Raw genomic sequence first — 12,592 nt, forward strand, 5'->3', positions numbered from 1 at the left:
GAGCTTATTACACTGTGCTGTACGCTACTGTGTGTGGATCGTGGGAGACTGCAGGCCTGGTTGTTTAAAAACACACTTGTTAATCATTCATCAAATGTATATGATTGCTGCTATGTGCTGTATCAACTTATAAATCGGGACATTAATATGAAAAAGTACAGAATGCAAAGCTCAATGAAGATATTTTTCAAAATAATTGTGCATTAATGTGCTTCTATCTCCTTTATTACATTGACTACTCGCAGTCATATTTCTATTTTCAATGTCAGTAGCTCCTCTTCGATACCCACATTAAATAACCTGTATAACATTGTATATTTACTTTACCAAAATGATGATATGAATTAAGATTATGAAAAATATAAACTAAAAGCACCATTTTGCTTGTTGTGGGGATCCGACTTTGTGACCCTGTAATTACATGACAGTCTCTCTCTGCACTGGCCACCCTGCCAACCCATAATACCAGTAAACATGAAGGGCAGGAGCATATGGCCACGATCAAGACTCCTTTGGTGTGCCAAGGCTAACATCGACCAACCTCAGCACTTAAGACGCGCAGTTCAGGAGTTCAGCCTTTTTTATTTATACCTGTGTGTAACCAGTGGCTGCACTGCATTCAATACAGCCTTGTTTCACTGACTCTTCACAGTCTGGGATTAATCACTTTGCCATTTGCGTCAACAGGCACGCTAACCTCTCATTCAGCGCTGCCAATGCGGATATTTGGATTCCAAGGACATTGTTTACATTTTGCACAGGCTTGACAGATTCAGTTCAAGCTGGTTTCAATAAAACAACATGGAGGGACATGAGCGAAACTAAAAATGGATTTTCTGTGATGTTAAATAAACTGAAGGGGGGGGTCGATAAATTCCCACTCTGCTGCCTTTGATTCTGGAAAGTTATACAGGAAGTTTGTAATCTGCACAAACAAACGTATTGGGTAAGGTAAAACTGAAAGTGTGCTTTTTGTAAAACCATTTATTCAGTTTAAGTGTACAAATGTTAGACAACTGCATGAACTGTTCAACATCATTTATATAGTACAAACCAGTAGTGCAAACCAGACTGGCATGAAATGTTTTTTTGGGAAAGGGATAAAATATCAGTTTAGCTTCTCTCTGCCTTCTCGATGGAGGTCAGTGAAGAGAGAAGCCATCCTTTCTGAAAATCCGCTCTCAGACAGCTCCAGAGCTTTGACAGATGGCTCATCAATAATGCAGGACGCCCTGATCATTACACATCGCCATGTGTTCAGAATCACCATGTCGAACAGCGGTTTCTCGGATTTACAAATGCACTGACATACATACCAAACTGTACGTAGAGTCCCGGTGACAGGATCAGAACGACAAAGGAAATCTTATAGACAGAACCAGCAGATAGGATTGCCTTCGTGCACAGTGCAGGGGAACTGTGTTTAATATTCACAAAGCCTTCTCCGACAAAGTGTTTTTCCTTGTACATTATTAATAGATACAATAGCTACCACGGCCGTGACGCAGATTAGCAACACAAACACTGTTTTTTTAGACCTCTCCTTTTAGACTAAAGGAAGAGAGCAGAAATGCCTTTTCTGAGAACAGTCCTGTCTGTGAGCCGTCGAGCACGACTCTGCTGCCATGCCAACCAGCAGCAAGACCAATCCCTCTCCAATACGCCTCTCCTCCAGTGGATTTGGTGAGAATGCTTTTCATCGCGTCTCAGACAAACAGAATAGCAGATGAGCATCTCGGCTACGCAGCTTCCCTCTCATCTTAGCAAAGGCTTCTCGCTCCAGGCTCGCTACCAAAAGCTGAACACATCTCCTACCGTTGTTTGTTTTATCCCCTGCCATTGCTGTGAATCACTGGACAGGAGATTACTGGTCTGGTTAATTTGCATCACATTGTGCAGTTATGAAAGGGTAAGAGCAGCGTATCAATAACACTGTTTTTTTTTTATTTTTTTGCCATAACAGTGGAATGAAGTTCAAAGGGGGCATTTTGTGAATACATTTTTAAACACATATGAAAGATGAAGAAGATATGCTGACTAGGCCCGAGGCTTGTGCATGTGAGAGTGTGTATGTGGGGCAGAGAATGTGTGTGTGTGTGTTTGAGAGAGAAAGAGGGGGAGAGGGGGAGAGAAAAGACAAGTACATACACTTGTGAATGTCTGTTTCTACTTGTGATTGCATGATGCATTCATCTGTCTGCCAACCCTGCAAAGAGTGTGTATCTTGCGATCCGATCAAAACCTGTAGGGCCTCAATCTGGGGAAGGAGTGAAAAATGTGAAAGTGGGAGCGATAGAGGTGGCGATGACTCGCATGACCCTTGAAAAGGATGTTGTCATTGTGTCTCGGCCCTCTCCCCTGAGACGCTGACTAGTGCAGTCTTGTACAAGTAGGAGGGCACAAACGTTGTCAATCGGCACCCTGTCCCACACTTGAACTTTCCCTCTCAAGGTACAGAAACACTAACCTCAATCGTCAACATGCACAGTAGTGTGCAGAGGGGCTCACATTACCTGCACTCACATACGGTTCTTTTTGTGTGTTTTTCTTTTTTTTTTCTTCACAAAAGCAGGATACAGGAAGTATTTTGTCAAACAGAGGCATTAATCCTGAATGGCAGCACCTTTGAAATCCAAATCCATCTTTAACCAGACTGTGCACCAAAATCTGAGTCAAAAATCACAAACACCTCAATGATCACTGAAAGTGGATGCATACTGATGAAAATCCTCTTTTAATTTCCTGATATGTACGGATGACTTCTCAAAAGATGCAACATTAAAACTTTGCACTGTCATTCACCCTGTCATCCATTAGGGGGCTCTCCAGGAATGACTAGCGAGGTCACCCTCCCCCCGGCGATTCTCCACCCTCCAGTGATTGGGCTCCTCCATGCTAACCAGTCAGTTGTAATAAATCGACAGCAGGGCACTGAGCATAATGCACAGAGGGTAAACCGATCGTTGGGGATCGGGATTCTTGTTTAAATTGAATGGCAACAGAGGCAGACACAGACAGTAATTGAAAGTGGGCTCATCAGTAAAGCAGAGGATATAACTTTTGTGTTTGTGTGTGTCTATGTGTTGCTAGTCAGAATGTGTTTCAACATGTCTTTAGAACAATCCCATGAGCAGCTAAAAGTATTGACCACATCAGGTAAAATATGCCGGTCTGAACCACGTCACCATGACGTCCTGGACGAAACAAATCACTCTGCTGCTGAGTTTTCAATATTCACGATCTGCCACGGCAGACCAAAGGCAATTTCACAAATGGACACGCTCTAAATCTTTAAAGATGGTGGACAACACAGGGAGGACACGTCTTAACCCCTGCCACACACGTATCTGGCATGCCAACCGGTGAAGCATATATTTGATGAGAGCTGGACAAGCAGAGGAAACTTTTAAAGAAAACCTGTGCATTGCTACAGACATCTTTTAAAAGGAGATCATCCTTTTCATGAAGTTAAACAAAGAACACTTTCCTTTCCTTTCCTCCCTTTTCCTGTCTGGCAACAATAAACCATTTAAACAAAACACTGAGCTATTTGAAGGTTTGCACATTAATCAAATCAGTGATAAGGACCCTGGGAGGAAAATGACCGATGTATCCAAGCGTATGTAGTGCATGCTAACCCTTTAGCACACAATAGGCCCAGAAAACCAGCCAAGGTAGGAGGACAGTGAAAAAGAAAGGACAGGATCTTCTCTGACAAATATGTTGCTAATTATCAAGATTTAGTATAGAGATAGTGAGAAATATTCTTACTTGCATATGCCATCTTCTGGGTCCTCCAGACCAAACTTCTCATCGAAGGTGAGCTGGATCCTCATGTTGTTGGTCGTCACTAGTCTCCAGACCAACGCAGTATTCCTGGGATAAGTGTGTGGGAAGTCTGGGCTGTGGACCATTCCCTCTCCAGACACTGTTATGATCTTCTCCTGATGGGAATCTTGCACTCCTAAAAACAGAAATCAGATTGTGTTTTGCATCTACTGTAGCAGTTTTATTGGTTTGGATTAAATCAATTAGAACCCAGGTGGATTGTTTTATTGATGTGGTTTGGCATTTATCTTATGATTTGAAACCTGAACATGTCAAGCACCTTGCAAAGAGATATGATGCAGTATGAAATATTGAGCAGGTGTCCAATATGAAAGGTGGGACTTTGACGAAGGAACACCAGATTGACAATCCTGTTATATCTGGCTCATACTCGAACATGGTATTATTATTTATACAGGCAAATCATAAAAGGATTGGCCAAAATCATTGTTCTATTGGGTTTTGTCTTTAACCTAACATGCATAAACAAATGCAAGACAATATACAAACACACAACAAAAAACTTCAACAGCTCTATGGTAAGAAAATAAAGCTTTTACAGAAATCTAAAGGACTAATTTTAGAGAACTTAAGGATATTTGTCATTATTGGTTTTTCAATTTGTATTGATTCCATTATAGGAATCGCTGAGGTGGTCTTAGACCTCATTGGAAGAAGCCTAGAATTTCAGCTGGGTCATACTCAGGGCTTTACTCTGATAAACACAAAGGTTGAGGGGCAGATATGTGTTGAGTACGCATGAAGAAAGGTGGAAATGGATCAGAGGGGTATTTAGTTGGGTCCAATCTGCTACACACCACTAGATGCCACTTAATCTTACACACCGGGCCTTTAACGTGTATATTGCCTTATTGTTTGCATGTTAAGTCTATGACCTGTGTTTAACTGCGTGTTGTTATCACCGCTCTACAAATCTGAAACATTAGCTCAATGCAGAGTACTTCAAAGGGAACGCTGCCTGATGGGATTCAACAAGCTCCTCTCATAAAGCCATTAGGGCCCACTGGGACAAGTGGCTGCAAGATTAAATCAATGCGACCAAGCTTGTCACCGAGCCCCCCAGGGTCCCATCAGAACTCGTCTCGTTCAGGAGAAAAACTGCCGGGATGCTTCCACCTGAGCCTCAAAAACCTCTGTGACGACAACACCCTGAAGCCTCCCTGATTACAGGACTGTTTTCAATTCATCGGGTCAAAATGATTTATCAAATATCAATACATGAGAAAAAAGATATTACCGTTTTAAGCAATCAAATCAATGTAAAGTAGCATCAGTGATTTACATAATAACTAACCTTATAGTAGTTTTAGAACACAAATAGGCTAGTTTAGCACAAGCACTGGGTGCATGTGGACAGCTAGTCTTTGACATATGTAGAACATTATGCCTTTTGTCAACCTGTTAGCTAGCACATTTGTAACTAAGTGTCAGTGTTTTGTCCAGAGATATGAAAGTCTGCAAAAATGTAAGTGTAGGACTTCTGTCAGTTACCCCCTTTTTTTAAAAATACATAATCTTTTTTTCTTTGCATGTGAAATGTGACAATTTTCTAGTTGGAAGAATGGATGCACTTTTGGTGAAACTAGGCTAGCTGTGTTTCTGTTTCTGTTTCAGAGATTACACAGATAGATGTCCCCCTTCTGCAGGCTATTTCAATTTGTACCACTGATGATCATTCAGTATGCATAAACCAATCCAATATGTCTAGCCCAGGAACCAGCGGGGGAGAGGGAGTGTGGTGCTGGAAGTTTGTTAGTGCATTAAACGGATGAGTAACCATTTCCCCAGTGCCACTTGTTAGACAAATTTATATTTGGAACACATTTTTAGAGCTTGGTTACTCTTTATTCTGTCATAAATTTAATTTAAAGGTGATTCATACCCTGCGGCTGATTCATTCTGAGTTTTTTTTTCCTGCAATAGAAACAAAAACACAGGCAGGTTAAGTTTGTGCCATGTTCTCACCCTGCATAATGTCAAATTACTGCTCCACAGCAACTCTGAGTCTGTCAGTACGGTTCCAAGGACAACAAATCTGTCTGAAGGAGTGGTCGCTGAAAATAAGTGAGTGAAACCAACTTCAGCAGGGTACTTTCTGTTTCACAGTGTTGTATCATTTAAAGTCATTAACAATTCATAGAGAATTGAAAGTCCATCACCCTGTCAAGTTTGAGGATGAAAACGATGGCATATTTACCACCCAAAACCACTTTTGAAATGTATTTTTTATTGCAGTGTAGAGCTAGTGTTAGATTAAGATTCATGCGTTATTGCTCATATATTTAAACAGTATATATTTTTCACTTTCAGTGTTACAGGAGAAAAGGCGTGCAGGATAAGGACGATCCAGTGTTTTCATTTTTTGCTTTTGATATGCCATTTCATATTGCGACAATAGACGCTCAGAGCAAGTGACCTCATAGTCAGGTGACTTCGTAAAGATGAAGAAAATTGGTGTTACAAGGAGGTCAGGGTGGACTTGTGGGTCAAACAAATACAGGACTTTCACCCAGTAGACCAATGTTTGTGTCCTTCGTGAAACCAAAAGTCAACGTTTGACTACAGAACGTTATGTTTGTCGTTGATAGAAAGGTGTCCAACCCCTAAAATAAAAAAAACAGCATTTTAATCAAGATGTAACTTGAGGACATCCGCACTTTCTGGCATCCCCACTGATTCTATCCATCACATAGCATAAATAGATACAGCAACGATCTCACTTAACTAAACAATTGCTTCATATAACAGATATCACTTTGATGTTTTCATTTTGCTTTGGTGGGGAGCCAGGTGTGAACAGATTGAATGACAGTGTGCCAGATGCAAAGAAAAACAAAGCCCAGTGTTGACTTCTCAATGAACGGGCTCTTTCATAACTTTGAGAAGAGTTTGGCCTCAAGCACAAACCAAGTAAGCGCCACCTTCTTCTGGGAAATGAAACTTTTTGACAAATAATACATGCACTCCTTGAGGATATCAAATTTGCTTTTTATGTAGCACTGGGTTATAAAATGTCCTTAAAAGCTATATTTTATGCTTCAGGACGACACCCTCTTAACTGGGTCAAGAACAACATGATCATGTTCAAATGAATCTACCATATTTCTTGCCCCTGCAGTCAATATTTATTTGATTTCTTTACAGAAAGTACTCAAATAAATGGATCATTGCTCTTTTAATCCTTGGTGCAAGTAGAGGCAACGCACTATGTTTGATTGACTGTTTTTTTATATCCATTTGCTGGCTCAGGAGGAAACAAGCTTTCATGCTATTAAAGCTCGGCCCTCAATCACAATGACATGTTTTTAATTACATCCCATTTACTGTGGGCTACAACATACAGGATCATAAAGTGAAAATGAATAATGTGAAAATAAGAGATTCTTTAATATATGAGTCCAGATGTATTGCATTGAATGTATGATAGCAGGTACAGGGGGGGAGGCAGAAATAAATGCCTGGACATGAAAGCAATAGGTCCTGATGAAAAGATTTTCCAGAGATCTGCATGGATCAAATCATGCTTAATCCAAAGAGTCTGCAAATATCCTGCTTAATCCTCAACGCACTCATCACAGGTAATTGCAGTTGGTGGGGGAACAACGTGTTTGCATTCCTCTCCGGTGCAGGTCTTTGTGCACGAAGCTCAAGAATGAGCTATCCGTGAGATTCTTCGCTGTGGCTCTTTTGTTCGCTTGCATCAAAGCAGAAACTCCATAAGAGAGTTCTCCTTCAGAGAATGTCGGCAAATCAATCTTTGATTAAGTTCCACAAGGTCACAAACCAGCCTCCTTCCCATTTTCTCTCCTTAAGCTGTTCTTTATCTTTATCATGAACAATAGTCTTTTCATGCCTCTCTCTTTTCAAACTTCCCATTGATATCCTCCCTCTCTGATTTACCCTCCCTGTACTGTAAAATGCAAAGACATGCTACCAGTCGGATTGTGGGTGTAACTTTGACTTGAAAATGACCTCACTCTTGGGGTTAACCAATGTCATCTAATGATCAGAGTAGCGGTCCCCTAGAGTGAATTACCTCAAACATGACTTTTTCTTGACCTACTTTTTCCCTCAGTGTGGAAAGTAGACCCGACTATTAAGGGAGGAAGTGACTCTGAATAAATAGGAGCCTATACAGTGCAGCCATTGTGCTTTGTTCACACGTTAGTGGGTGAACCATTCATGCTGTTAAACATTAACCTTTCCCCTGCCAAAACTAAACTGGCGCGCAGATGAAGAGGACCATGTGCACACTGCTAAATTAGTGTATACAAGCAGTGAACTATGTAATAATATTTAATACATATTAATTACAAATACTACTACAACTAGTGAAAGTCAAAGAAAAATAATAGTTGGAATAAATGATTAATACACACAGGAATATATACTGAAGCGTGCACCTAGCGTACTTTACATTAGCAAATGTACACACAATCAAAACCCCATTCCCCGTACACAAACTCACAAAGCCCATGCACACACAGACACACATGCATGCATATCCAGATGCATTAATAAATAGATGCCCTCAAGCTAAGATTAACTAATGAGAGCCCCTTGTCCAGACTGCTGCATGTTCCTCATAAAAAAAATAACGGGAGGAATGAGAACCATTCATTCTGGCTTCTGTTAGGCTCACTAAATTCATCTTTCCTCACAGGATATCATTACAGTGTCCCACTACTTAGCTTTGGAGTTTATGTGCTGGTCATACCACATGATATAGTAGACATAGCTATGCCTTTCTTCTGGAAAAGAAGGACAATTTCGGCCTGAGAAAGTAATAAATATCTCTGCCTGCCTCAAATATGAGGTCATACAAGATACTTGTACCGTGAACAGCTAACTTTAACTACTACTGATTAAAATGAAAAACGCAAAAAATGTGTTAAACTACTATGCCCAAATTAAATTGGTATGGATAACACTGCCTTTGAGGTTGCATTTTCCCAGTAAATTAGCCAAATTGTTATTTTCACACATTATGATTGGTCCAGTACTACATCGTGTTCTCCCAGCAGCCTCGTACATCATGGATAACCATTCAAGACAGCTATTTCCTGTCCTGTAATCGACAGGTGAGTCACTGTGACACTAAATCCAGATTGTTTTTAATTTCAGCCCTGTTACCTGCTGATCAAAATTAATGTGAGGCCCTGAGCAACAGAGTTGAAGCAAATTTGGTCTGGTGATGAAACTGTACCGAACAAAGAATTCCATTTTTTTGTTCCATGCCTTTCAGGCTTGATGCAATCACTCCACATCTGTTGCTTATTAAGATGGTGCAGTGGTAAATACAGGTGCAGTAAATTCCCCACCCTGCTCAGGATATTTATTGCTTTTGGGTTTACAGTCAGTCTGGCAAAAAAAAGGGGCTGAAACACGCCATGGGAATCTTTCATGCCATTAAGAAATAATTTGGCTTCGTGGGACCCTTCTTTTATCTGCCAGGCACATGCTCCTGTGTGTTGTGCTGATGAGGAAGCAGCGTTTGACGAGTTTGACACCCATATTCCCTGCAGAGGTTGCTGAAATAAGGGCAGAAATGTGGCAGGAGCTAACCAAAACAGGCACTTATCTCGATTGTTGAATTAATGTATGTTTGAGTGCATTAGGTACATTTAAAATACACAGCCCAATCCTCAGGAAATGTTTTTGGCATTAGACATTTAACGTTGAATGTCTTCATTTTTGTATTCGGTCAGAGCAAGTTACATAATACATCGAGTGACCGTTATTGAAAATGATGTAGTATGAAAGTTAAATGGTATAATAACCAGTACAACAAGCGGGGAAGTTTACTAAGGGAGAGTGGGATGGATGGTGGATGGGTCAAACCAACACAAGACTTTTCCCATTGTCTTTATCAAATGCACGTACTCTGTACATGGTGTATACAATGTTGATGATAATGATTATTAATAAAATTCTTTCTATATTTGAATATTTTTTGAATCAATACAGTGTGATTGACAGCAAGGTGAAAGCTTCATAATCTTGCTTATCTCCACACACGACTGGTCCAATGATTAGAGACCATCTCATGGCAGAATGTCACAGATAATATTGATCACTTTCTCCACCAAGAACTGCAAATACTGTCTGACCTGCAAAAGTGCCCTTGAGCCAAAAAGTAGAATTATACCTCATTAACTAGAAAATTACTTTTTTTCCCACTAATGAAATAAATGATGATGCTAATGGTTTTTAATATATAATCAGAAGTCATTATGTAAGTCACGGTTTCAATGCATCAGTTGTTTGAAAGTAAATATCCAAGACCTCTTCTCAGTCTATTTTCTTTAGGTAATTTACAATCAGCAAAACTTTATTTAAAATTAAACTCTACTAATTTATATTATGCTACATGTGTCATGAAAGCTCCATGAAATCTGCATACAAGACATGCAGATTGTGCAAATGCAGTTGGGCCCAAAACCCCTAGGGGGCTCACCAATACTAACTGTCCTATCATCCACAATTTCTCCACAATAGTAGTCACAGTATAAATAATATCAATTAAATATACATACTTTTTAATGAATTCAAATGTTTGCCAGGATTTACAGCATTCAAGGGAAGGGCAGGCAAAACAACCATTTTAACCTGTTTTTCCTCAAAAGGTTTGTATGATTACAGTCATTTCATTACAGTCATTTTAGCAGACGCTTTTATCCAAAGCGACTTACAATCAGTAGTATATTACATATCATTCACCCATTCACACACTGATGACAGGCTACCATGCAAGGTGCCACCATCAGACTCTAACTAACATTCATCATCCAGTCCACACCGATGGCAAGCCTTCAGGAGCAACTTGGGGTTAAGTGTCTTGCCCAAGGACACATCGACTGCCGAAGCCAGGTATCGAACCACCGACCCTCTGATTGGAGAACTACCTTGCTCTCCACTACGCCACAGCCGCCCCATGATGATGGAGCGGCTGAGAGTTTGTGTCTGAGAGTGATAAGACCCATGACAAATATATTACATCACTGGTCATAATGGAAGATAAGAGCAGGCCAGAAAGCTTACTAGACCTGTAAAGATCCATTAAGACAAACAGTAGCAGGGCTCTTAGACAAGCTGTTTCCTGCCCTTTATACACCAAAAGAAAGTAGATTAAAAAAAATGCAAAACTTCACACTTATAATCTTGCATACACAGGCCAGAGTACTGCTCCCTGTCATGTCTACTTCACTTTATAAACATCTAATCTTCCAGTCCTGTCATCAACAGGTGGACAAATATGACCCGTGAAAGCTCTTTAAGTGAAGGGGTCAAAGGTCTCAACAAATGTAATCAGGCCCAGCACTGAAAAGTCTGAGCCCCTTGGTTTTGCCATGTTGTAATGTAATAATGTGATACTTTATTGATCCCTGCTATGAAATGCTCCATTTCCATGCCCTTCTATCTACAGGGAGGCTAGACCAGTGACCCTAAAAGGGTCAGGATTGTTAATGACCTGCTCAGGAACACTTTTGCAGGGCAGATCATTTCCAGCAGGGGTGCTGAAGGGTGGTCTCTCTTTAACCATGAGGTCAACCTGGCCAAGTGGGCAGGACGGACATCTGTTGGCACCTGCTGCAATCGCAAAGCTAAACATCTGCAAATCATATCAGATGGCCTCACCCGATACCACAAGTTTGCCTGTGTGTGTTCCTAACTTAGGCGACCTTAAGGGAAACATTTCCAACTAAAGACCAGTTACTGGGGATGAAAAGCTGATTTTGGGGTCTTTGGTAAAGGTTAGGGTTGTTTTAAGGTTAGTGTAAGTCTCCAGGAGAGCAATGTTAAAATGTAATGTCCCCAAAAGTAAGCTAAGTAAACATGTGTGTGTGTGTGTGTGTGTGTGTGTGTGTGTGTGTGTGCTGTGTTTACCCGTTTTGTGGGGACATAATACTAATTACAAAGTCACATTCTAGGGACTTGCACTTTTATGGAACAAAATAGGGACAACTGCACATTCCTATGATGTAAAGCATTACATTTTTTTGAGGTTAGTTAAGGTTAAGGTAAATTTAGGTTAAGGATTACAACATACAGTAAACTGTATCTTCATATGTGTTGATGAAAGACTTATAGCACAACAAGAGCCAACATCTAGTTCATTTCCCCGTTAAAAATAGCCACAGTTGAATACTATCAGATGCCCTCGAGGCCATGAAGGATTAAACTTCCATACCTGCTATGAAATATACCCTTAATGCAATGCACAATGTGTTATCCGACACATGTTTACAAATTGTGATACGATTTTGTAGAGTCACAGCTGCAGGCTGCAAATGATAGTGAATGCACAGAGGTGTGCAAGCACAAGTGATGTTGTGTGAAAAGCAGACACACCAGAGTTAAACTTAAGTCTTTCAACTCCTCAGGCTTTGGCCTGTTCAGCACGGCGACTGAAACCGATCACCACACACCAGCTTCTCCTCAGGTTACAATGCTTTCCTGCCCCCAAATCATTTCCTGGTGCCTCCAATTAGTGCCAACACTTGTGTTTGGCATCAGGAGAAAGGAAGATTGAATGTCAGTCTTTTCGCTAGAGCCGTCTATTTGAGTTAACTCTCTGGTATTCTGCATCTTAGCCCCTGAGCCTGGATTTAGACATTATATCAGCACCAAAATCGGAATGAACAATAAACCCATCCAACCTCAGTGTTTATCCTTTTCATTTAAAAAAATAAAGTGCAATAAGCAGATTTTGTTGAAGTAAAAAATATCTTAAAATGATCAT

General features: G+C 40.4%; 1 protein-coding gene across 3 annotated transcripts in view; it reads right to left on the minus strand.

The window, feature by feature from the left end:
* pdgfc (platelet derived growth factor c) overlaps nt 1-12,592 on the minus strand; it is a 42,861-nt gene that overhangs the window by 12,277 nt on the left and 17,992 nt on the right. For all 3 annotated transcript variants that reach the window (XM_054597814.1, XM_054597813.1, XM_054597815.1), the window contains exon 2: nt 3,772-3,964. In XM_054597814.1, the coding sequence (XP_054453789.1) occupies nt 3,772-3,964 (193 nt within the window). The remainder of the gene's footprint in view (nt 1-3,771; nt 3,965-12,592) is intronic.

The sequence above is a fragment of the Anoplopoma fimbria genome, chromosome 4, assembly GCF_027596085.1.
Source record: "Anoplopoma fimbria isolate UVic2021 breed Golden Eagle Sablefish chromosome 4, Afim_UVic_2022, whole genome shotgun sequence".
Classification (NCBI taxonomy): domain Eukaryota; kingdom Metazoa; phylum Chordata; class Actinopteri; order Perciformes; family Anoplopomatidae; genus Anoplopoma; species Anoplopoma fimbria.